At 47.6% G+C, this 26504-nt stretch overlaps 3 protein-coding genes across 3 annotated transcripts; 2 read left to right on the top strand and 1 right to left on the bottom strand.

Moving 5' to 3' along the window:
- Nucleotides 1–41: 41 nt before the first annotated feature.
- LOC105570403 lies at nucleotides 42–2250 on the top strand. Its single transcript, XM_012027568.1, has 4 exons — nucleotides 42–358; nucleotides 441–913; nucleotides 1010–1165; nucleotides 1244–2250. Exons 1-4 carry the CDS (start codon nucleotides 204–206, stop codon nucleotides 1519–1521), a joined length of 1062 nt encoding a protein of 353 aa, XP_011882958.1. The 5' UTR covers nucleotides 42–203; the 3' UTR covers nucleotides 1522–2250.
- Nucleotides 2251–2702: 452 nt separating this feature from the next.
- On the top strand, nucleotides 2703–5326 carry LOC105570404. The gene is made up of 4 exons (XM_012027570.1): nucleotides 2703–3355; nucleotides 3489–3710; nucleotides 4646–4855; nucleotides 4930–5326. Exons 1-4 carry the CDS (start codon nucleotides 3211–3213, stop codon nucleotides 5088–5090), a joined length of 738 nt encoding a protein of 245 aa, XP_011882960.1. The 5' UTR covers nucleotides 2703–3210; the 3' UTR covers nucleotides 5091–5326.
- Nucleotides 5327–7462: 2136 nt separating this feature from the next.
- LOC105570402 (leucine-rich repeats and immunoglobulin-like domains protein 1) lies at nucleotides 7463–17100 on the bottom strand. The gene is made up of 8 exons (XM_012027567.1): nucleotides 16112–17100; nucleotides 14104–14272; nucleotides 13446–13579; nucleotides 12728–12989; nucleotides 10988–11254; nucleotides 10618–10863; nucleotides 10343–10541; nucleotides 7463–8336 (listed from the first exon to the last, which is right to left on the bottom strand). Exons 1-8 carry the CDS (start codon nucleotides 16537–16539, stop codon nucleotides 8119–8121), a joined length of 1923 nt encoding a protein of 640 aa, XP_011882957.1. The 5' UTR covers nucleotides 16540–17100; the 3' UTR covers nucleotides 7463–8118.
- Nucleotides 17101–26504: the final 9404 nt, after the last annotated feature.

Genomic DNA, 26504 nt, shown 5'->3' with positions numbered 1-26504 from the left:
CGATTTTCTTATGCTTACGTTTTACGTCCTTACGGAATTTTATGTGTGAAGGCCTTTACACTGTGATCTAACCTAACCTAACCCGACCTAACCTAACTTATTGTTAACTCGCGGAGCTTGATCTCGCGGCCATTGCACTGCATTGCATTCCCGACGGTAGTTTTGACAGTAGAATCGCGAGTTTCGCGTGCACTTTCGGGATCATGAACGTAGAAAACGAGAAGGACCCACTGGAGCCGTCGCGGTGTTTCATCTGCAACGACGAGATCCGAAACCGCTTCTACTGCCTGGCCACATGCAGAACGCAAAACTCGGGGACCAGGGTAATCAAGAAGCTCGGGGAATTGGTTGGCGAGAGGTGACAAATCTGGATTAATTAACGGTGGCCGATGAAAACAAAAAGAACATAAAATAAAATCGATCTTTCTAAAATCGATCAGGTACATGATCGTGATATCCGAGGACGACGTCATCTGTCGCTCGTGCGCTAATCTTATCAACGCCCTGGACCGGCTGGAGACGGAAATGCACAAGACGCGGGATCACATTCTGCTCTTCCTGGAGCAGAAGTACTCGCTGGAGAACGGGGAGCTTCGCGGCGACGCGCCGAAGCCGAGTCAACCGCCACAGATCACGAGGTCCAAAACGAAAAGCGCCTACGTAAACAGTAACCAGCAGAACGAGAGCGATCCAGGCCCGGATGACTCGCTGGCGAAGAGCTCGTACGACTGGCTGCAGTGCGACCGGTGCAAGTACACCACGTGTTCCAAGTCCTTCATGGTGCACCACATGAGAGATCACATCAAGCAGAGGTCAATCTGCGAAGACTGCGGTCAGTACGTCACCGAGAACCAGGGGGACCAGAGACACTGTTGTAGGGCGGATGACTTGGGGAACAAGGAGAACGAGGCAGGTTGGTTATCGCCGAGCCGAAAAGAATCACGTGTCGTTTGCGAATATCATTGCTCCCTGAGTATCTCAGGTTTATCGTGACGTTGGCGTATTGCAGGCAATTCCGGTGCCACTGTCAAGAGTGAGGCGGGGGTAGGGACGGCACTTTCGAACAAGCAAGTTCGACTGATCTTGCCCGTTACGCAAACGACCCCGCCGCCACTGATTGGTATATCGAATTATTCCGATCACCTGTATCTCCCGTTATTACTGGGTAGGTATTTACCTTTGACGAGGCTTAATACGTTGCCGCGAATGTATCTTAAGAAGAAAAAAATTTCTGTTACGAAAGGTGACTCCGCATCTTCTTCCCAGCAATTAACGTTGTCGTCTCAGCAATTGATATACGCTCCGCAGCCGATCAATACGGTTGACAATATCGTTGACAATTCGAGGAAAAGTACGAGATTACCCACAAATCCTGCGCAGGAAACGACAGCGGAAAACGGAAATAGAAGGCACGTGTTGACTGTGAAGGAGGATGGAAGTTTGCAAATGGTCGAGATAATGCCCGAGACGGGGACAAGAACGCCAAATATCAAAGACAGCGTTCAAATAGCTATTAGTTAGAGAGCAGTTAGCGTCATTTCAGCATTTTTATATCCCATTGCTCTTGAACCTTGCGTCCACAGTACCAGAGGTCGGTCCGAGATCCGATAAGTGATATAGCCAAGCAGCTTTTCTGTAACGAATACAAATTGGCCACATAATTCTCGGATCGAGATCTTGGACGAATTTTTAACATCGTGGACGCAAGGCTTTACAGAGTGTACCTGTTAACAAATCCAGAATGGATTGCAATACATTAAAACTTATCTTAACTCTAATGTGATACGTGAAGCAACGTCATGCGAGTATTTTCTGCACTCGCACATCACCGCGGATGCCAATTGCATTAATCAAAGATAAATGAACTCGATCGCAGAAATCATACCTATTTTTTTCAACGAGTGATAGAAATGCATTAATGTATTGTAAAAGCGCGAACCGCACTGCCCGCATATCTATCAAATTATCATAAAGATTGGTATTTAAATTATCAAAGAAAATATAATGACTACTATATGACACGTGCGGTTTAGGATTTGCCCTTTGAAAAATCGTTATTAAAAGAGCAAGAATCGATTTTAGCAAAAAATAATATTTCTATAAAATTCAGTTGCTCCTGTATTATCTTTTTTACGATATTAATTGACAATCTCGATTAGTCGCGTGTTATTTTATGAGTGGCAGTCATCGTATGTATTTTGAGCGAAATAAATTCGAATAACGCCATGTTTTGTTGGGCGAGTTGTCCAATCGAATTGTACTTTCTGCGTGAATGCATGTTTATGTCTAGAACAGGATACAATTTTAATTATTGGTAATTAAACGTAGAATACGACGACGGAAGAACGTTTTCGTGCGTTACGTGTTAATACATAATCAATTGTTTGTTCCTTCATGTTTTGTAATAAGGATTTTGCGACGACCCTCAAGATAACGTCTAAATACAAGAAAACATCCGCTTAGACTCGGAAAGTAGTCGTGCAACATGTGGAAGATCCAGGAAAAAGAAAACTGATTTCGCAAGCAATTAACTCGATTAAAATCTTAATCTCTAGGATCTAGAATCTGCAAAGTGAATTCGTGGCTCTGTAAAAGGCAAATATATCGATTTCGTTGAGTGTGTGAATTGCATTTTTTGTTATCTCAAAGACTTGGAGCCACGATGAATCAGTTAGGTTTCGATTGTCGCTTATCGCGCTATGGCTCAATTTTCAAAGCTGGGCTTCTTTTCCTGTTGTTATTACATGAATTATTAGTGCGTATACTGTAGATTTTTTAAGATGCTGTACACGGAACATCTCATTGGCTACAGAAAATCTAAAGATGATCTTAAGAAAGTCTTGAATATAAGATCTGACTATGAAACGTTCCGTACAGCATCTTTAAATAAATTCAAGACGGTCTTGAATATAAGACCCGATGAATACCAGCCCTAGTGTAACCAAACAGTCGCCAAAAATCGCCCAATCTTAATTTCCGTGAATACATTATTCCGGGGGGGGGAAGACGAGTCGATTCGAACGTTCGCGCGCCTCCCGCTTTACCGACTTGGCACTCCCTAGCGATGTTCGCGGCGCGACGTTGGCATCACTGCTATTCAAAATATTTTGAACGCGTCCTGCAACAGTTGTTATGAAGATGGAGGCGTAGCAGCGGATGACAACAAGGTGGATTTAAACAGTTATTTGCTCAAGCTCGTACGCGAGCACGATGAAGTTCGAGGAACTCAAGTGCAATCTGCTGGACGTCTTCGACAACAATAACTACACCGTTGTGGATAAATGGCAGTCGTCATGTCGGGAATTTCGGCAGTTGGTGGACATCAAGCTCGAGCAGAAGTTCCTTTACGAGAAAGGTACGGGATTCCACGTGCGCCTACAGGCAGGCGCACGTCGGTGAAAAGTCGAGTTTACGTCGCGAGAAATTGCCTGTGAAAAAATTACTTACTTGCGAAAGCGTGAGAGCGACATTCTGTCTTTGCTTCGCAGACTGCAGCAAGAAGAAGTCCGTCAACACCGCGAAAATATCAGAGCTGCAACAGGAGATCGGCGCAGTCAAGTCCGAGGTAGACGCCGTGATACTCCAGCAGAAGGTCGCCAACAAGAAGGTATCGAACGCGATAAGGTCGCAGGAGAGTCTCAAGGACAAGCTGGAAGAGACGAAGGTGCAAATAGAAACGTTGTCGTTGGAAATTGTGGACCTGGACCTCGGTAAACGCACTTGCAAACCTTACTCTGTAGCGAAAGAAAGACTTGGTATACGACTTAAACTGCTGGGTGGTTTATTTAAATTGTTCTCCGACGGTTTGACCATTGTGCTCCTTTTCAAGGAAATAGATACATTAGTTAGTCAAAATTGTAGTGTTAAAAACGTTGACCATCTCTGGGCATCGGTCGGAGAAACTATGTTGGAAGGCACGTTCGTCCGATGCACCGGCTACAGTGGAATCTAGTCGGAACAATATAAATAAACCACCTGCCAGTTTAAGTCTTATAGTAATTCTTTCTTCCGTTAAGTAACTACTGGCGACAACAATATTCCATCTTGTCGCATACTCTATAACTCCCAAGTCTGATCTACAATGTGCTCTGTACATTCAGAGATATTCTATTTTATTGTAGAGAAAAGTCCTCCATTATGAAATAGCAGTGTTTCTGCTCAATTAATAGACGTCGCTTATTGGTTTTATCATGCAATTTATTGCTCATGGAGCGAAATCTGTTTAATGGTAAATTCATTGTTGGATCGTGCAATTGTGGCGAAAGATTTGCAGTTGAATTTGGATGTTGAAAACCTGCCGTCGTACTAGAAGCTCATCTCATGATAAGGGACTCTCCCTCTGTTATATTACATCAAAATTAAAAACATTTGTCGACAATGTACGATTTATCAATTTGCACGAATTTCTTAAGTATATTTATTGGCTAAATAGAATGTGTTGTAGATCAGGCTTTAACAATGTCATTATATTGTCGTTGCGCGGGTGTAATGTATGGTAAAAAAGCCGCACGTTGACAATACAACGATAACGACACCGTCGTTGAGAGTTGCATAATAGGCCTACTGATTCACTTGGATCGGAGTCTTGAAGTTCGTTGTTTTGCCCTCGGTCAAATTTGCTCTCACTCCATTTCAATGTTTTCAGAGATACAAGAAAGAAAGAAGAAGAAACTTTCACAATGGGATGCCATTAAGCGTGCAATTAACGTCTACAAAGTAAATTTGGATATACATATGATTCTTGAAGAGAAGGAGGATTGCCAGTACATGAAGATCTCCTTCTTCACCAGAAGCAACAAAATTACAAAGGACGAGTACTTTGTCCAATTATCATGCAGCGATAATAAGTGGAGAGGTACGTAACATTCCTGTAATAAATCTGGAATAAGGAACGTAATCAATCGACGCCACTTACTTTAATCGTTTCAGTCGAGCAAATTGAACCGAGGCTGAAGAAGGAGCATCTCGATGAGCTGAGCAGTATAAAAGATTATCCCGAATATTCCAAAGTGTCGGACATCACCCTGTTCCTGTGCCAAGTACGTAGTATATTTCTAAAACATTACATGAAAACGAGAGAGAAATTGTAAAACGGCCGATGCCTGTCGTTAATTATAACAGCTTGTAGAATAGTATATTTTGTAAGAAATGACAAGTTCGTGTTCTGACCCTCTCTTGCGAGGGCGACTTTTATTAATAAAAGTTAAGATACCTAAAATAAATTGTTATATGTATAAGATATGTAACATACCACCACGCGTCGCTGTCTAAACGTCGGCACGGTTTTATTATATACGTGCGTGTATCGTCGTCACGCACAACGGGATATAATGTTTCTTTTTAGTTCTCCTCCAATTTTCATTTTGTCGCAAGAGTCATAAGAGAGCAAATTGCAAATCACAGTGCGGATAAATAATAACTTAGTCGCTACAATTATATAAACAGGTCTCTGCTTTGTCTTTTTATAAGTATATATATGTACATATACTTATACATATGTATATGTATAAACGGTACCTATGTATGTGTCTGTCTGCGTGTTAACGTTGCGTCGTCCTCGCGGCATCGTGAGAAGTTCACTTATAAGTAAAATCAGTACGTTTGGGCCTTACTTTAATGCACCGCGCACCTGTTAATCATCTCCGGCGGTATTTCATATACGCGCATACTTGCATACTCGTTAGATAGGCGTAACAGTTAATCGTTGTAATACTTAATCATTTATTTCACGATTCTCGCGATGCCTCTCGACGACGCAAAGTTATTTCTCATTAAAATACTTAATAGAGATAAATTATTTTGATTCTGAGTTCTAGCTAAAAATTAAGCTAGCAGTCGTGCTATTGGCTGCCTTCTGCGATGTGTATATATATTTATATATGGGTGAGTGTGTCAAAAAAAGATCGAGTGATTCTAATCACGCCCGTCTAAGATTTACGATTAATAGATCTACCGACCTCGAGTCAAAGTAACGCCATTTGCACGGCACTTCTTTTTACGGATCTTGCAAATTTTCATACTTATGCTACATTTAGCGCGCGGGATAACCGAAAACTTCGATTTACAACTAACTGCGTTTAACGTTACGATATTCAGGTTCAGAGGAGGACGCCTCTGTGAATTTTTCCGCAGACGGACGTCCGCGTGATATTTATCGTAATATTATTTACGCGCGCGTAGAGAACAACCGAGCACCGTACGCGGATGACGAACGGGCTGATCCCATTATGTATGCGTGGAGGCACGCTGATAACAATTCGTCCCTATTGGCACGAGTTAACGAAGGAGTCAATTGATCGCCCACTGCCAATCTGCCCGTGCCAACGGCATAAAGTTAACAGATTTCATTTGCTCCATTGACCCGTCGGGGATTCGTTTGCATATACATGACCATCGAGAGACTTGATTGAAGACCGAAGTCTTCCGCGAATTATCACGTTGTGGAACGTTGGCTGTTTTCCCTCGTTCGTATCGTCGCTCTGCGATACGTCGGAAGCTTATCAGAAGGCGATGATTAACGTATTTCCGCTGTGGTCTCGGGACGCTTGGATGCTCTCCGCGCGTATTTCCAAAATACAACGACGTTCAATGTACAGCTTTTATTGCTCGGTGCTGAACACGCGAGTGAATCCGCCGAGAATATCGTACGTTTCAAGTTCCAGAAGAAAACGAATAGACATGACTCGCCGATCGATGCGGTATCGATGCAATTTCGCCGATACGTTATCGGCCGCTATTTTGCGCTCAACTTGACAGAAAGAAAAATGCAAGACGGCTTATTACTACGTAAACAAGACTTTTTCGCTGATGGAGACTATTTACAATGCAGGGGGCACATAAGGACCTCGGTCTGTTGCGGAAAAGCGAAGTGTTTATTCGAATGCGGCGCAATTCCGCGCCGCTCTTATCGACGACGTACACCCGGATACTCAATCTCGAATTTCCTCGAATTGGGACTCCGTTATCGGACGAACGCGGTCCCCGTACAGTCCGGAGTAAAATGAATATCCAACGGGATATTTTCGGACGCGTCCGAAATTTGCGCGCAAGATTCTCCCAAGTGTACATTCAAAGGCGTCCGCAGGACATTTGCCTCCCCTTCCCTGGAATCAGCTAAATATTAAACGCTTCTCTTTGATTCGCTCTTTCTTTGACAAAAAGAGCTTTGTATAACGAAAGGTATAATTTGAACTTATAATTATTGTAATTTTGGAGGTCTGTGAATCATGCCCCCCTGTCTGGAAGAAATCCTGTGGACGCCTTTGTCTGCATTATCGAGAATGTCGCGGGTCCATCTCTCAGGACTTGCTACACGGAGTGGAATTTTTTCTTAAAATTTATCCTGAAAATCATGTAATCGTGGGACAACACGGCATTGTGAGGAATTTAACGAGAGTTTCTTGAAATTTTACCATACATTTTACTAATACCCTAGCAGCACAGTGCATTGGCTAAACGTTGGTCCAATGCATCCAAATATTGGACCAATGTTTAACCAATGTTTGGTCAATGCACTGTGCTACCAGGGTAATTATACTCGTACTAAGTAAGTATACATTTTACTGGTAGAATGTATGGTAAAATTTCAAAAAAACTCGTAAAATTCTTCAAAGTGCCACATATCTCACGATTATATGATTCTCAGGGTAAATTTGAAGAGAAAATCCCGCCTACGACCAAAGAATTTGCTTTCTTACGCCGATCACAAAAGTCGCCTCCTGCGGTACGTGTCAGGGGCAGACGCATAAACAACACCCCTCCTCCCCCGAAGTCACTGGGAACGAAATTTTCCGAGAGCGCTCGGAACGATCGAGCCCGTTTTACATTACATTTACGCACGATGTACATATATACGCGATGCGCACTACCAAAACGGGTGTCCACAGAGGTGGCATGTCTCATCGTTTCTGACAATCGCCCCGCTCGTACTTTGACGGTCCGGTCTTCGCGCCTTTCTCGCCGTCCTGTCCAAACTGAGGACGACGAATACCCGCGCGGATTTCGTCGGGCCTGCCTTTTCCTTCCTTCCTCCCTTCGTCGGATCTTCACCCTGCTTGATGTGGTGCTCGCGCGATTATTCTCGTAGGGCCAGCACGCACCGCGGCGATGCCGGGGCCCTTACTCGAGGGTGGCGGCGAAGGACACGTTGCCGCCCGACGCGGCCGCCGCGGCCAGGAGCGTCGGCGGAAGCGGTGCCGGCGGTAGCTTCGACGTCGTCGTCGTCGTCGTCGTCGTCGTGGTCGGGCAATTGCTGCCGACCCCGTAAACCTTGGCGTGATTTACCTCGAGCGCGACGGTCAAGTCGGCCAGGCCGGCGTCGCACAGCACGGGATTATCTGCGAACAACAGAGCACGCGTGTGTGTATGCGTGAGAGGGTAAGGGCTTGCCGCGTGACACGCGATCAAGTGGAGCAACAATAAGATACGAGAAACGGGAGATACATGTGGCGAGCGCGTCACCGGCGACGCTTGACTTTTCGTTCCCGGTATCTCGCGCTCTCGTATATAATTTTGCTTGCGTCTCAGCCCTAAATTCGTGAGCCGCCTTATTTTGATCGTAAATTATCGTAAAGACAAAATTATCGTAAAAACCACGCGTGATTAATGTGGAGCCGGCTACGATAACGAAGATTCGCCTAGCCGTAAAGTTGACCGGCCGTCCGTCGCGTTCGCGGCGCGAGGCCCGGCGGCTTTTCCCAAATTTCCCGCCGCGATTTTCGTCGCGAGTCCCGCGGGTCCCCTGGCGCGAAACCGCGCGAGCGCGATGAGGAGAAAGAGAGTGTCAGACTGGAAGCCTGAGACCAGCCGGGAGATAACGGGATTGGGCACGATAGTGCGGCTGCAGAGAAAGAGAGAGAAAGAGAGAAAGACGATATATTAACAATAACAAAGCTCAATGGGCAGACGCCAGGGTATATAATAAATAATGAGATGGCGCCACGGCGAGGGTTATCGCGAGAAATGTAACCGTTGTAACAAATAACGCCTCGGGAGCCGAACGGAGCCAAGGCGATTATCAGCGAGTAATTTATTTTCCTCCCCCCCTGCCCCCCGCCGCTCTCTTCACCAGTCCCTTCTCTCGCTCTTCCTCCCCTCGCTCGCCTTCCCTCCGTCTGTTTGTCCACGCCGGACCTTACGAACGGTATTTATTAATTATGCGATGCCGCTGGCGCCACGCATCGCTCGGTTCTCTTCGATTAACGGCCTAATTGAATTTAATCGTTCGTCAATGATTGCCAAATAATGCCGGGCTGCCCCAGGCCTGTCGAAAGAGAAGAGTGTTAGCGGGGAGGGGAAAAAGGCAACCGGCGGCACCAAATTGTTCGAGTTTCGTGGAGTGCAACTTATCAACGTCTTCAGATATTTATCGCAGCGCACGCACTTGAGCATGTATCGCCAAAAATTGGGAGGTACACGTTAAAGCGAAAACCATACGTAATTACGTGAGACGTAAAAGTCCACCGAGTAGATAGGAGTTTTATTTTGAGGAGATACTTTATCTACGCGATCACGAGTGTGGCTCGTGCAACACAGGAAGGGTATAACAAATGCCTATCTGGTGTGGAAACTGACATCGAGGCCCGGTTTTTCATTTTCTGATTAACCAGAAGTTAGTCGGCTCTCCAGCCTTTTCTATTGTATATTATTATCTAAGAAGAGACAAGGAGTCGACCAGTCTCTGGTTAACAATTGACCAGAAAATGAAAAACCGGGCTTTAGAGGTACATTTACATCTCCTATCAGCGTGTAACTCGAATCTCTATTCCACTTGGAAATTTGTGAATTTGGCAGTGCAAGCTTAAGAGCGTAGCGTGAAATATCTGTATTTCATTAAACGGAATATTCGCTCGCGAGACGTCAGAATCCGTTGCAAACAATCGTCTCGTCGGGCCCGAGATTCTTCCACGGGAATCAGAGTCTCATTTACGGCTAACTCGATTATCGTTCGTCTGCGACGAATCTCTCGTGTACCAGCCGGATAATAGACGACACGCTGCACGTATCTACCTTTTCTCTCACCTATGCGATTATATTGTTATACCAAAATTCGCCAACATCTCGCCGCTCTGTCGACCTCAGTCAAGGCTTATTTTATCGAATGACAGCATAGATTTAAAAAAAAAATCGCTTTCCCGCGCTATCCGTTCTCCAAATCGATACCAGACTCTGACAAATGGCACGAATTCTAATATTTGCCGCTATTATATAATGCCATTATAAACAATCTGTTATGCGCGCGAATAAGAATATGCGCGGTGGCGTTAAATGTGGCACTAAAAGGCCGCATAAAGGGACGCCTTGAAAGAGAGAGAATGTGTGCGTGTGTCTAATATAGACTCACCTTGAAGGTATATACGTAGCACGTCGGGGACTCCGTGAATCGTGCATCGTGTATTGGCCACCAGCTCCGGCATGAGGGTACGTATTTGATTCGCACTGACGTCGGCCCAGCAGAGCGCCGTGAAACCGCGAAAATCTCGGCCGGACAGCGTGACCAGGCGGTTGTGCGACGCGTTCAGTTCCTCCAGCGACGATAGCGTCTATAAACCAGGATCGTGCGATCGATTGTGCCGCGGAACGTACGTAAGAAGAAGCGAGAGGCTCTTATGCATTTACCTCCGACGTGTCCTCGAGAGTGGTGAGCTGATTGTGCGAGATGTCGAGCACGCGGAGGCCGTCGAGCCCGCGCAGGTCGCGCGGCCCGATCGTGGGGCCCAGCGCGTTGTGGCTAAGATTGAGCCTCTGCAGCTCCTTCATGCCCAGGAACAGGGAGCCGTCCAGGCTACGCAGCTCGTTATGCTGAAGACACAGGTCCTGGATGGTGCCGCCCGCGCTCTCCTCGCCCTCCTCCTCCACCAAATTCTGCGGGCATTATCGTACGGAGTAACAGATACACCGACCGGTCGTCAGTTCAAAGACAACGTAAACAACTTGGACGATGACGTTCGCGTCGAGACGCAAAGTATCGGATGACGTAGATACCCACCTCGGAGGACGGCCTTCCTCTGTGCAGTCTGGCGATCCGGTTGTTGGACAGATCGAGCATTTTCAGCTCGCGCAGGCCTCGCAGGGACGCCAGGGAGAACTCACGGAGCTCGTTGTGCGTCAAGTTCAGGCACTTCAATGATCTGAGGGGATAAAGGGCGCTACTCCCGTTTACGTCGTTGTCCACGCCGCCGAGGGACTTGAGGGAGTTGTGTCCGAGCTCGAGGTCCTCCAGCAGCTCCGCCTCTAGGAAATCGTTCGCGTTCAGCTAGAAGGGGCACAATTTCAGGTGTCCGTTGAATTTCTGTCCATGGCGTGACGTCGCGCGGTCTAATTAACGCGCCGCCGCGAGTCGCGCGATTCAAACGGGAGGGCCGCGACGCGAGATACGTCCGTCCGTCGCGTTCGAACGCTGGCCCGAGATCCTTCCGCCAGGCGGAAGGCGGCAATAATTACGTTACGTCGCGGTAATTGGTTCAATGTGTGGCGCGCTTCTGTGCCCCGTCGTGTCGCGCGCGTTAAAGCGTAATATTCGAGAGCATGTACGTTCAGAGTGCACTCGCCTGCTTCGCAGTTCCGCAAATTCTCTCCCCCCCCCCCCCCGACTTTCCCTGTCTCACCATGTCTCTCCCTGCCTTTGCCTCTTTTTCTCTCTCTTTTAGACCCTTCGAAATTTCTCTCTCTTTCTCTCCGTCGAAGACACACACGTTTTATTCAGCTTAAAAGAGTGCGAACCTCCTGTGTTCAGTCACAGAATATTACAAAATGACAAAAAAATATCTTCATTCTAAAAAATATTACTTTACTCAAGAAAATTATTCATTAGGTGGCTCCTAATAGCTTATTAACTTAAATTTAAAATATAATAGACAAATTGAAACATGCATTGCTTTAATTTAACTTATTGAATATCGAAGAACAGATAATTTTTAATTAAATATACATTGTGCATTCATAGAAAATTTTATTTTAACTATAAAATTTTTACTAAGATGTAATTTTCACGGCGAAGAAAATTGGATTTTTTATTTAACAAACCAGTTATTTTATTTAACAAATAGTATTCTATATCTCATGAAATCTTTATTTGAATGTAGAAAATGTAACGATTTAAATTAATTTACTTAATATGATACATGGATTTACTTAAAATTCAGTATAAAAAGAATTTTTTAAGTAAATCTATTTACTTAGTTAAAAAAACTTTTTTGCCAGTGTAGCTACAGTTCCTTCTAAGTTATATTCTGAATTATTCTCTCTAAGCTGTATTTACAAAATCGTCTCTAAATATTCTTTAGTTCACGCGTGCAAATACCGCTGTCTATTTTCATCGGGGGGAGAATTTGCCCTCGACGGGCATACTCTCCGCCCGTAGTCAAATTTGTTGGTCAAAATGCGTAAATACCCGCTTGTTGGTCTCCACTACCGGCTGGGGCTCCCCTTTTTTTCCCCCTGAAGACGTTCCGCGAAACGAACGCGATCTTCTCGGGGAGCAACGGAGCCTCTCGAGCGACAGGTGCGAGCAGACCTCTGTTTTTCGTGCGTTATTGTGTGGCGATTACGTCGGCGAATCGCGTTCAAATAAAGTACATTTTCGCTTTCCGGTTGCCGGCGATGGACGGTTCTGCGATTCAGAGGACGTGAAAGTTCGTTCCCGCGTCTCGCGAACGAGTCCGAACGTTTTGCGCTACGAAACCTGGGAGGATATTCCGCGTGACGTGGACGTAGCGGGCTGTTATACCTCTTGCAATTCGTTGTACGAGAGCTCCAGGAACTTGAGGCGTCTGGCTTTCTGCAGAGTGCCGTCGAGATTTCGGATCTTGTTCTGCTGGAGGAAGAGGGTCTCCAGACGGTGGAGGTATCGGAACTCGGTCGGCAGATGCGTCAGCTTGTTATCCACGGCGTAAAGCATCTTGAGATTGTGGCCGGATGACGGTAGCTCGCCGTCGAGTGACGTGAGCTCATTAGAATTAATGAGCAGCCACTCGAGTTGATTCAAATCTCTGCGGGGCAAACAAGTGGGGCACGTGGCTAAAATCGCGCTGGTCAAATCCTGGCTGAATCCTGTTCTACGTGCTCGCCACCGTACGGCGGCGGACACGTAGAATCGCAGATCCTCGACGATTTTAAAGGTCGATATGCCGACCAATAGTCCACACTGGTAAATCTCTTTAGTCAGCGATTCGCGTCGAGTCTGGTGGCTCGGTTATAAACAGAATGAATTAGATAAGAGACGTGGTGTCTAAACGATAAGTAAACAGGATGAGCGAGATGCTGCGGTAGCTTTCCAGCGTAAATGCGAGTCTCGAAGATAATTAAAATGGAAACTATGGCTTCGGCGTCGAGGCGACGTTGGAGCTTGCGGTCTGCCGTGGCGTTAAAACTTCTCGACCGTCCAAATTCCGCGGGCCCGACTCGCGGGCAAATTTCGAAGAGACAAAGGCGCGAGTCGACGGTACCTTAGAGTGTGGTTCAGGCTCTTGAGACGATTTCTGCCGACATGCAAATGCTTCACCAGAGGCGGCAGCGAGCCCGGGGTCATCTCGGAGATCGCGTTTCCGGCCATGGCCAAGTGCTGAAGCGTCGGATTGTACTGAAATAATAAAAAGGGGAAGAGCACACATTAAATCGCTCGACGTTGTCCGATGATCTTGACATCTCTTATCTCCTTTCTATTGACTATTCAATTTTACGAATTCTTTTCTCGTTTTTATTTAATGGTCTCCTTTAAATATCAGCGCTTCTCTTAGAACTTGACTCCCATCTGGTCGATCGCAATAACACTCGAAATGCTTGCGCGTCACAAAACGCGAGATCTTCCTGGCGATTTGCGCATAAAGAAAGAAAAAAAGGAGGAAAGAGCGCGCGGCTGATGACTGGGCGCGAACGTCACACGATGTATCGCTACTCTTCTCTCCCTCGTGGTACACGCGGGACTCCAACGCTCGTTTCTACCAATGCGGATTAACTGTAATCTCGATTTAAATCACATTTTATCTTGTTCCAACTTTTAAAGCTGGAAAGAGATATCAAGCTAGTTAAACCGAGATTAAAGTAAGTCTGCATTGGTACAGAAAACGGGCACGGAGCGATCTACAATCCCCGAGAGTGCCTTACCTTGAAGTCGTCCAAATCGATGCGGCTTATCCGATTCCTGCTGAGGTCCAGAGTTCGCAGCAGCGACAGATGCGACAGGATGTGCCTCGGTACCGACGGCACCTCGTTGTCCGCGAGACTCAAGTACTGCGTGCGGCCCAGACCGGCGAAAACGTCGCCGTCCACGATCCTGCAAATCGCGACATCAACGCTTGCTCACGGGTCCTTGACTCGAGGGAAACGCGACAGACGCCGGTGATCGCGCGAGAGCGGCGTTTTCTAGGGAACCTGCGCTTCTATTCATCAATTTTCTTTTCCCCCCCATTGCCATCGGCGAGGGCGGTAGAATTTCGTATTTCTCGTCTATTACAACGCTGTTGACCGGAGCGACGAGCCAACGAGGGCCCTGAAAAAGTGGCGACGCGCCGGGCGTTATCGTTCGATTATACACTTAGCGTTGGCTCACTGCGACTCGTTATTTAATTATTCCACGACGGTAAACATACGCAGCTTCGCGCGATAACACGCGCGAAGAGGTCAGGCACGATTAAGATTTCATTCTTACGCCCCGTCCCGCGGTCTCGCGAGGATACTCGGCGCTCCTAAAGAGACGCGCGGTCCTCGGGGACCGGTGTCGTCCCTTCCTCGCAGGCCCCAAGGGCAGGCAGGACGACCAAGGAAGACCGGTGGCCCGTCCTTTGCGCCGCTCGTAAAAATAAAGACCGCCACACGTTGCGCCGAGAGAAGCGGAAAGAATACCGGGTGAGCGTGGGGTAAACCGCCTGAGGTCGTGGTATACAGATTTCGGGCATTACCAGGACATTAGTGGGTGTTGTTTGACCTCGCCGGGGCGTTATAAAGAATCTAAAAAGGCGAAACGAGATAAAATGAGACAATAAGACGAAGTAATGCCCGCTGGGCATTAGTAGGCGTTGGTGCACGCGATTTTCGCCAGCGGTTTACCCCTCGGGGCGAAGCGTACGGGCTGGAAAAGCCGCGATCGCGCGCCTCGGCCGAGAGGCCTACCGCACCGAATTCGTCGCGATGCCGGCGCATATTGAGACGATTTATCGCCTTTCTTCACCAATCTCCGTGATAAAACCATTATGTAACGATATCCGTCGGGATACTCCGCTTCCGCCGTGCACCGGCCGTCGCGTCACGTCCGTTTCGTTACCATTGTTATCGCTTTATCTAACGGTACCGCGCGGAGAAAGCTCGTGGCGAGTGCGTGCGAGAAAGGGCGGAGCGCAAACGAATTTTCATTACGAGGCGTCCGGGGCCCGGCGCGCGATCAAGCGGGACGATTAGCCGTGAGATTTCCGTGGTGTCCCGGCTCTCCCGACGTGTCGCAGCGTCGCCTCCGAGCGTGTGCGCGACGGCGCCGCGAACGCCTTCGCAAATACTCGTTGTGGGAATTAAGATCGCTTCTTTGTTATACATATATAAATGCCTCCATTCAATGTCCGCAATAGCAGACGATGACCTTTTGCAAAGATACTGGCCGTATCGACGTGTGTGGCACACTTCAGACAGAGACTATGCGACGGAGTACGCGAGTATGCACGGATGACACCCGCGGCTCTCGTCGCCGCCGTCGCGCGATTTGCCGTCAGCGTTTTATCCTTTTCAACCCCGATCGTCCCTCGCGTTCGAGTCGAGCTCCGGCCGGCGTTGGAATCGCGCCTAATCTTGAGCGGATTCGAAAGAAATGATCTGACGTACAGCGAGGGAACGCTGATGAGGGGAGAGTTGCTTAGTTAGTGTTTACCGCGTTTGATGATCTCCGAAACCGCCGTTATCTCCGCGACTGTATACGCAGCTGAGTTGTAGTAACCGTGACTGATAAATCGTGTCATTATCGCGTCCCCGTGATTCTTTACGTCTTCGCCGAAGACTTCGGCACTTCGGGCGTAATCTTACCGTTCAAGATCATCGTTCACGCAACATCGCCGGCGCGTTGAGTAACTTTTCGATGGCAACGGAGTTCATCGGCGGATCACGCCGTCAATTAGCCCGTCGCACTTACCCGAGATGATCGTGATTGAGCTCGAGCCGGGTGATGGACATACGCAGCCCCTTGAAGTCGTGGCGCGATATGTCGCGCAGATTCGAGTGCGCCACCCGCAGGGTGATCTGCTGCTCGGGGGTGAACTTGCCGCTCAATGCCTCGGCAAGTTGATCGAACGACTTCATTTTCTCGCACAGCACCTCGATACGCTCCCCCAGGTGGTGGCCACCGCCCCCGCCGCCGCCGCCGCCGCCGCCGGCATTGTTGTTCGCGTTGGCGACCCCGCCGGTGGACGCGGCCACCGTCGCCGCCACCGTGGCCTGGTTGATAACGGGACTCGGGAACTCCTCCTGTCGGCAGGTGCACGGGCTGATCTCGCGGCGTACGGCGCAGTGGAGGCTCGTGCTGGCCGCGAGGCCCAGCAGCGTGTAAAGAATGCCGGACATGCTGTCACTTGACTCGCGGTAGCGCCGACTGCCTTGAAGACTGTGATCACGGGCGACTGGTCAGGGCGAGTGCCGGTACGCGGACGAAAGCGGCGACGTTTCGCGACGAGCGAAACCACCCTCTACGCGGCTGGGCACAGTCGACTCCCGAGAATGTCCACCCTCGCCTCCGTCACTCGACACACTGTGCACACGAATGTTACAGGTCTCGTCACGACCCGTGAGGTCGTCCGCGTTTTTCACCCTACGACTGTTTCTCGTGAATAAAACCACGAACGTCGAGACGACGTTTCATAGCGCGCTAAACAAATCCGGAGTCGTTGCGCGGTTGTTGCTTCCTAAACACTGCTGTACCGCCGATTAACACAGGCAGGCGAAACCGACACGGTAGCAGCGACTGACAGCCACGTGTTATCTGTACTGTCGCCGATCCACACCATCCTACGGAATATAAGTTCACCGCGCCTCCCTCTCTCTTTCTCTCTCTCTCGCTCTTTCTCTCGCCTCTCCTTCGCAATCGCGGGGACGCACGAGAAGGAGGTTTATCGTCGTCGGCAACGGGCCTTCCTCTTGGCGCCACGGACGCGGCGACGGCATTAAGTCGCGGCGCGCCGCGCGAGACTTACTTATAGTCGCAACCGAGTCGTCGCGTCGGTACCCACCGTGGCGCCGCACGCCTCCTTCGACGAGGGACTCCCTCCGGGGCTCTTCTTCACTCTTCTTACGACCCCCTCCGTCGTACGTTACGCGCGTACACCGACGGGCTCATCTTCTTTTTCTACCGGCCGCGCGCGCTCGCTCGCCAACGGTCCAGCCCGGCCCGGCCCCGGCTCCAACAGCTGCTCTCCCCCTGCGCCTTACCACCACACCCCAATACTATATGCATATTCTCGCGTCTCTCCTTCCGAGCCTCGTTGTTGTTCACCTCGTGCTCCTCCGTCGTTCTCCTGCCCGTTCGTGCCCCCCCACATGCAGCACGTTCCTTACTCCCTCGCGCCGTGGCTACCGCGCTTACTCGAATCCGGTCCCCAGGCGACGCTTTCGCCTCTTTTTACGTTTATCCAATTATTCCCGGAAGTTTCGATCGCCTCGCGGGAGGAACGACTCTTCGCTCGCGGATCCTCACTCAGGGGAAGGCGATGGAGCCTCGCCGGGACAGCCGCCGCTCCGGGCGAGAGATTCATCAACCTCTCCTTCGGCGTCCGTCGCGTCGCACATACACCGCCGCGAGCATCGTTGTTTGCACCGATAAACGGACGGATTGCTCAACTTGTGACCTTTGCTTAACTGCTTCGCACGGTGCACGGCAAGAAAATATATATTATACCAGATAATTCTTTCCCGCTCGCCCTCCGTCGCGCCTTCTCACTCCGCTCCTCTTTTTCCCTTTGTCCCTCCGTCTATCCCCTCGTCAAGACTGTGAGTCTAAAAATCCATTGTACATTGTAGACGATCGTCGACTAAGTTTCATTAAATCAACTTACTTGTCGCAAAGCTATCAGAGTTCTGAAAGATAAATAAGCCGCGATTTTGTTACATTTCCCCGTCGCATGCGTTCTGGAGCCGGGATTCTAGGTTCGTCGAGAAGGCGAGCGAATGGTTTTTGGAGCGTCACCTCGACGGGGCCAGCTGAGAGATAACCGTTGCCGTTGTTAGGCTCGTCATCAGTTGATTCCACCATGAATTTTTTGCCCTTGGAGCGAAATCTGTTTGGTGGAAAATTCACTGTTAGATCGTGTCATCGTTGCGAAAAAAGATCTGTGATTGAATTTGGGCGTTGAAAACCTGCTCTCTCATATTAGCAAACTATCTTATATAGAGGACTTTTCTCTAATTGTAATCCGAAGTTCTCCATCTGATGACATTTCGAAGCGTATCGGCCAATACGTTCACAAAGGCAACATTGTTCGATCTTCGTTTTTCACAAAGCGTGCTAGTGTACGTGTATAAGGCGCAGAGCTGCGTTAATTGTGCGGCGTGTATAATTTACGCTAAAAGTCGTCAAGACGGTCGCGCTGCGCGGCAAGAAAACCGAACGTGCACGGAAAGAAAAATGTAGCTACCGTAGCTAACAACTACGTGTGGCAACTAAATCTTAATTGTAAAATACGGGCAGCTGATGTACTTAGTTGTGATAGTCAAATATCTCGCTGCTTTGCCTATTGTATTAAGCGCGATAGCAAAGTAACGGCGTTTGCCGTGGTTTAGAGATTTATAGTTGCGACAGCAAGATACTTTTAGCGAACCATACACTGAAAAAAATTTCTGGTTGAATATGGACGAAACAGATAATTCCTTTAGGATTTACCAGAATTCCTTTAGGATTTACCAGAATTTCTTTAGGATTTACCAGAATTCCTGTAATCCTACAGAAATTCTGGTAAATCCTAAAGGAATTATCTGATTCGTCCATATTCAACCAGAAATTTTTTTCAGTGTAGGCTTGTTTTCTGTTGCTACACTGGTGAACTAGTGCAATAAGTTAGAGTAGGACAAGTGTATTTTTTCTCATTCTAGCTTACTGCACTAGTTCACCAGTGCAGCGATAGAAAAACAAGCCTCATGATTAGCTGCGGTAGCGAAAGTTTTTTCTTCTCAGTGTGGGCGAAAACTTTTGGCTTACGATTACAGCCGACGAACGTTCTCAATGCCCGGATGCGTTTCGACGAGTGATTTATGACGTTGGGTATCTCAGGTAGCCCGGTAGCTTTCGTCAAGACACCTTCTCCCTTCGGTCCTTTTTCGTCGCTGCGCACGTCTGAAACAGATACCGCGGGTACGGAAGGACCGTTCTCACTTAGTCTTAAGCCGTCGCCGGTATATCGAAGATTACTTTGGGACGCGACACTCCGAGTTTGGAGCGGCGACCGAAATTCTAACGGGGCTTTTTTTTTATCGGAATGCAAAAGGCCTCGCGGAGGAAACGCGGCGCTCTCGCCCACGTTACAAGACCTCGGTCGGGGAGATAAATCCCAGGCCGCAGGTTCGTTAATCATCGTAAGGAGAGCGATCCCGGGAGTACGCGTGTCCGTGTCGAGATCGTAAGTGTTCTATCAAGGGTTTCTCTGTTCATCGTAAAATAATATCGATTACTTAATGAGCTCGCCGATGCGGCGGCGGCGACGGCGGCGGCGGCGCTTCACGGGTCGCTTGTCATCCGAGTAAACGCCTCTATCTATACATACAACGTGGCTGTTTACGCGCATGATTTACGTACCCATTTATGTGCCGTAACTCGCCGGAGGTATGTCGTGCAAATTCTCGAGCATGGCGTGGCGCCACGGCGCGACTCGCCTTATATCCTCTTTAAACTACTCCACATTGGCACCCGCGGTATCTATCCGCACTGGCGCCTACAATTCGCCTAATCTCTCCCGGCGTAAAGGTCATCAAACTGTAGACAGTGCGGCGAAAAAGCGTAGCTTCCATTTTTCGCCCCCTTCTTCCTCCGAGCCGCGAGAAGAAATTAATTCCGACAATTTTCATACCAAAGAAACTCGAGTTTATTTATTTCTCCGTCGAGGCGGAAGTGGCAAGGGAGTGAGAGAGGAAGAGATTTATATATTTATCACACGCTGCGGGACAAGTCGCCTAAAGCGTAAGAGCAATTGTTACAAAAAAAAATTAACCGTGAGTGAAAATGCACATGAGAAATATGTAGAAATGAGAATGTAAAAAGGAATAAAAAGAAGTATAGTGTAAAATATAACGACTGAGTAGAATAGCTTAGAGAGCTTAGAGAGAGAGAGAATCAGAATCATTATTTATTACACGCTCTGGGACAGTTCTCTAAAGCACGAGAGCAATTGTTACAAAAAATAAGAGAGAGAAATTTTTTCTTTATTCCGCTGTTGTCGCTATTATTCGCTGCCGGGCAGAGTAATACGGGAGCGAGGAAGGAAGTCACAACAAGAGCCAGGGAGAGGCAAGACAAAGTGAGACAAGGCAGAGCGAGACTGGGCACGAGGCATAAGGTACGAGGTATGAGGCGGAGGGACCTAACTCCGTGCCTCGGTTTAACGAATGCGAGAATGCGGCCTGGCGCCAACGCACACACGGCCGCCGCCGTCGCCGTCGCCGCCGCCGCCGAGCCGCGTCACGCGCTCTCGCCTCTTTCGCCAGCTCTCTTTCTCTCTCTCTCTCTCTGTTTAATGACCTTACCGAAGTTCAAAATACTAAACTGTAACCGATCTTTCGATTTATACGTCCGCCTCGCCCGTTTGAAATATGTCGAGCATATGTAAGACGTATGACGGGATTACTTCAAGATAAATACGAGCCAACTCGTTCTCCGTATCTCCGGGATGATTGTTAGGTTTCCCTCGACAGCCCCGTAGAAAGCGTCTCGATGTTATTCTGTATAGTGTATCCCGGCGCTGCAACACATGGGAGAGAAACCCGATGATATATAATGTAATATAAACACACACATACACAAATCCTGCGAGCTGTTTACTCGCTCTAGCCGGTCTGCTCAACTTGCCAATTTTATAATGACATATATTTGAAAATATACGGCTCGTAAACGACATATATCGTATACTTGAGGAGAGTTATTACCGCAAAATAAAATTAATCCTAATATACTTTACCCCCCTCCTCCTCCTCCTCCTCCTCCTCTTTCTCTCTCGGCTATCGGCGCCCGTATAAGTACATCGTTTCTCTTCGGCGCTCCGCCTGCATCTGTATACCGCATAGCTTCGAGGTATGCAGGCGAACTCCTCCTTTTCTTATCGAGAAAAAGAAACGGTGGAGGAAGGAAGCCGGAGGAGAGCAGAGAGAGAGAGAGAGAGTGGAAGCGGATCGAGGAAGGTAGCGGTGCGGGCAGCGCGATACAACGAGTATAAACGATAGGCGTTTTACATGCTGCATTGAGATATTGGGAGATAATCACCTGGCGTGGGCGGCGAGGACGCTCAGCCGTGAGGGTCGGCCTGCCCCGGCGGTTTTGGGGGCTACCGGATTTCTCGCTTCCAACGTCGTCGATCAGTGGGCTCGCTGTTCTCCCTCGCGCGACGACAAATTTACCCCGTCCCTTTTTCCGCCGCATTCCTTTGTTTTTTTTTCGCCTCCCTAAAAGAAAAGAAACGCCGAGCATCTACTTTATTTTAAACGCAAGCGCGATGGCTTCGCATCGCATTCCTTACTGTTTCCTCTCCGTTTTGCTCCTCTTTCCTGCGTCACATCCTTGCGCAACTCTCGCGACACACGTTTGCGCAAGACTTTTCTTTCATCTTTGCAACAAATAGGCGCGCACTCTTGAGAAACTGGAAAGCACATTGTGAACCTGCCAGCTTCGCTCTCCTCTTTTACCAGAGGGCAGAGCCAATTTCTCGGAAGTTGCGGCCAAGTCCGAATTATATCCGGTAAAAGAAATGTTTGCCTTCGCCTTTTCACGCTTCTGGCATCTGGTCTCTTTTTCTTTCTTTTCCCTATCTCTCTCTCTCTCTCTCTCTCTCTTTCCTTCCGACTCGTTCAGTTTACGCGGCGCCGCGCCGCGTGGTTGACCGCGAAAGGGGGTAAAAGAAGCTGCAAGAGAGAAGATTAAGTTAAACACGTACAGACGATCTAAATCTAGACGGGCGTCGCGAAGACCGCGAGTTTGGCCAGCTTTTCTCCGCCTCTAAATTGAATCACGATGGAATCCGTTTCACCCAAACTCTCCTTCTCCAGCGGTTCACATTGGCACTCGTCGTCCTCGAGACAATCGGAGAATCCCGCCTGGCAATTATCAACCGGCAGTAGAAGCGATAAACGAGAAAAAGACGGAAGGGACCGTTCCAGCTCGGGCCAACTTCCCCCCAGCGAGAAATGACTCGTCGACCGACGAATCATTTCTCACTGGGCCTTTGCGCCAATTCGTGTTATTACCCTAGTAGCACAGTACGTTGGCTAAACATTGCCTAAACGTTGGTCCAACGTTGGTCATATTAGAAATGCATTGGCCGATATTGTCCAACGTAAAGCCAATACTGGCCTACAATAAATATATTAAATATTACACGACGATAATGATATAACATTGTATTTATATTGCAAGTGCATTGGCCAATATTAAATCAATACTGCACTGAAAAAAATTTCTGGTTGAATATGGACGAATCAGATAATTCCTTTAGGATTTACCAGAATTCCTGTAATCCTACAGAAATTCTGGTAAATCCTAAAGGAATTCTGGTAAATCCTAAAGGAATTATTTGATTCGTCCATATTCAACCAGAAATTTTTTTCAGTGTGCTAAATAGACATATTGGCTAAATAAGAGAAGGCGTCCATCTTACAATATTGGACCAATTTTGGGAATGCTAGATTCACATTATTTCCCAATATTGCGCCAGTATATTGTGCCACCAGGGTGATTCCAAGCGCGAGTATCTTACACAGGAATTCTTTAGGTGCGTCGCGTGTACCAACGCGGTCGGAGAATCGTGTATCATTTGGAAATACCGTATACGCCCGGTCGTCGCGATACCCCGCGCGACGTTGAGAGCCTCTGACGCGTGTGTTTACGATGGGGATTTAAAAAGTCGGCGCCCAGCCCGTGCCCTTCCGCCGCGCCGCCGGCCCACGGCCGAATAATCCCCGGCCGAACTTTTCACTTCCATCGCTCTCCCTTGTTTCTCTTGTTTTCTCGTACACGGACACACCGCGGGCCCTCCGCGTTCTCGCCGCAGCAGGGACCGGCGGGAGAAACGGCGGCGTCGGGGGCGTCGTGGGTCGACGCATCGGGGCGCCCGTCGTCGCGTCGGACCCCGGGGAAGCCTTCCACGTCGCGAGATGTAGGGCGTGCACCCGCCGCTTCCTGCACACGATACCAAAACACCATTAACATTCTTCCGACGAACATCCCAGCGGGTGACGCGCTAGCAGTTCGCTCCGGTGGATTCGAGCGCAGCGTCCAACGCGGATCGGCGCCGTAAAAACCGAGCGGAAGATATTATTTTGTAAACATTTAGGTGGTGCGCGTTTCTCGTTTGAATACGAAACGGCAGATCTGCTCGGCAGACCCTCTTTCTCTCGATCTGCCTCGAAGAACACTCCGCTCTATTTCCGCAGACCGTTCAGCCGATGAAGCTTGTACAATAGCTGGCACCTTGTAAAATCTGTCTTCGATAAATTCGGCTACTTGACTTTTTTTTAAGTTTACTTTTTGTGGGAACGCCTTTCGACGGTTACGTTATATCAACGTGATATTTCTAAGAATTCCTTGAGAAACGCACGCTTAATTTTTATTAAACATTAAATCCGAGGCTACACTGAAAAAAAACTTTTCGCTACCGTAGTCAATCATGATTTGCCAAGAATATTTTGCTACGTTACCTATATATTTCTAAAGCACAGCAAACGGTTCGCTGTCGCACCCAATAGGCGCGGTAGCAAAATATTATCACAACTAAATGTGTATGGATATGTGTATCTAAAAGACGCCTTAGAGATGCCTTTTAAACATGCGTGCTGTATGGGAAGAGCGTTTTTAGAATATTCGTCGAGAACGCCCTTGGAATATTCGTTCAGAATAATTTTTTAATTCATCGAGTTTATGTATTGCACATTGTGTAATACATTTGTCTTACGCAAAAGACAGTGAAACCTGTGATCATACTATATGTATATCTAACCGACTATATTCGGTAGATTATTCTATTCACATTCGAAAAAGATTTATAGCAGTCGAATATTCTACGAACATAAGATAAATACATAAGAATGGCCTATGGAATATTCCAAATACTGTTGAAGAATATTCTTAAAATTTTCGTAAGAGTGTCTCGTGCTATCTGGGTATGGGAACATCACGCAGCGTCCTTTCCTTCTGCACGCCGAAACGCCTACCGTCCTCAGCTGCGTGATACAATCGTTGCCCTCGCGGCAAATAAAGCAAACTTTGCCCTCCAAATATCGCGTTTTTTTCCGGGGAAATGAAGTTGAGTTTTCGGAATACAGACGTCATCTTCTTACCGTTCGCACAACTCAAACACTGAAAAAAAAACGTTTCATTGGATAAATCGATCAAGTAGTGTTTCCGATGGAAAATTAACGATCGGTTTTCTGATTAAGTTTTCCGATTAAATTGTGGATATATTCGATGAAATTTTATTGAAAACCCGATTATATTCTTCATCGGATGTACAATTTAATGGAATATATTTGTTAGTGTGCAATTGATTATCCGATTAGAGAGGCAAGGATATTTTGCTCACGTATGTATATTGTGCATAATGTCGATGCATTTCCGACATTCCTAACTTTCCGCGGAAAACAGCGAGAGCCACCGTCCCTCACCGGACGTCCGAGACGTACCTTTCTTCGCCAAACGACGAGGTACGACAATTGAAAGAAACGATCGGATCTCGTGCCGTCCGCCGCCTGTAAATGGCGAACCGCCGCCGCAACGGTCGCGGTCGTTCGACTTGGAATTTGCGTATCGTCGCGTCACCCATCGGCGCGTTGGCCAATCCTCAGCGCAACCGCAACCGCTGCCACGGCACGCAGTAACCCAATGGCCGCGTTCAGCAGACACAACTGTCGAGTGAGCGCTCAGTATGATTGGTTAATACTTTTAGATCCAGCCAATCACGTTAAGAAATCATTGAGCGCCCACTCAATGGCTACGTTCAGCAGAAAAAGCTGCTTTGCAATTGTTGTAAAATTCATGAATCTGATTGGCGTATACTCTTAAATTCACTGAAGATTAAGAGAATACACTAATCAGATTCACGAATTTTACAACAGTTGCAAAGCAGCTTTTTCTGCTAAACGCAGCCAATGAGTTTCTTAATATGATTGGCTGGATCTACAAGTATTAACCAATCATACTGAGCGCTCACTCAATGAGTTTCTTATATTGTTGAGTAGGAAATTTTAACTTACAGTTATGTAACTGTTATTTTTGTGTTTGCTGGGAAAATATAAAAAATTTAATCAATCAAGTTTTCAGAATGTCACTTAAAAATTTAATAGTTAATATAAACAACGTAAAATGGATTGAAAGTTGATTTATAATTGCCATAAAGTCGACTTCTGATCGCCATAAAGTAGACATCTAATCATCATAAAGTCGACTTATAATTGCCATAAAGTCAACTTCTAAAGGCCTGTATCCACGATGCTAGAACTTGGTCCAAGTTCTAGTTTCGAGAAATGTGTAGCCAATCAATTTGCAGCTTTTATGAAATAACTGCAAGTTGATTGGCTACAGATCTCTCAGAACTAGAACTTGGACCAAGTTCTAGCATCGTGGACACAGGCCGTAATTCGACTTTTGGCTGACTGACAGTCGACTATAGTCGAGTCATTTGTCGACTATAATAGCGTTTTCGATTTGCTGACTCGACCCGACTCCGAGTCAGAAAAGTTTGATCAAGAGTAAGATTTTTGTAGAAATTGTGGTTCAAATCTTGCTTTTGATCAAACTTTTCTGACTCGGGGTCGGGTCGAGTCAGAAAATCGAAAACGCTATTAGTTGACTATAAGTTGACATTCAGCTTGACTTTGAAGTCGACTTTAGACTTTTTCCGCCGACGCGGCCTCGCGGCTTGATCAGCCTCGCGGTTCGATCAGTCCTGGGGTTCGATTCTTGAATTTATTCGAAGGAGAAACGTATGCAAAAATTCTGCTCTTACAGAAAAGTTGATTAGCTACTCGCATGGCTTTAACCAATAGATTTTCAACTTTTCTGTCAAAGCAGAGTTTTCGTATACGTTTCTTCTTCGAATAAATTCAAGAATCGGGCCCCTGCTTTCTCGCGCTAATCAAGCGGCCGAATTCGTTTTTTGTTTGCACCCGGCCCCGCTTAGCTTAGAACCGGCTCTGACGACTGCGCTCTATGAAAACGTGACGCCCGAATAACCGAATGGGACGGAGAACAAAGGGACTTCGTTGCTATGTTCAAGCGTGACGTTCTTCGGCGCGTCTTTGACACACGGGCAATTTCGGCAGCCGAAGACCTTAGCTTACGGATTCAT

This window comes from Vollenhovia emeryi, unplaced genomic scaffold, assembly GCF_000949405.1.
Source record: "Vollenhovia emeryi isolate VEMERY1.0 unplaced genomic scaffold, V.emery_V1.0 DF939120.1, whole genome shotgun sequence".
NCBI classification, from domain to species: Eukaryota; Metazoa; Arthropoda; class Insecta; order Hymenoptera; family Formicidae; genus Vollenhovia; species Vollenhovia emeryi.
This window is presented reverse-complemented; position numbering and strand designations above follow the sequence as displayed.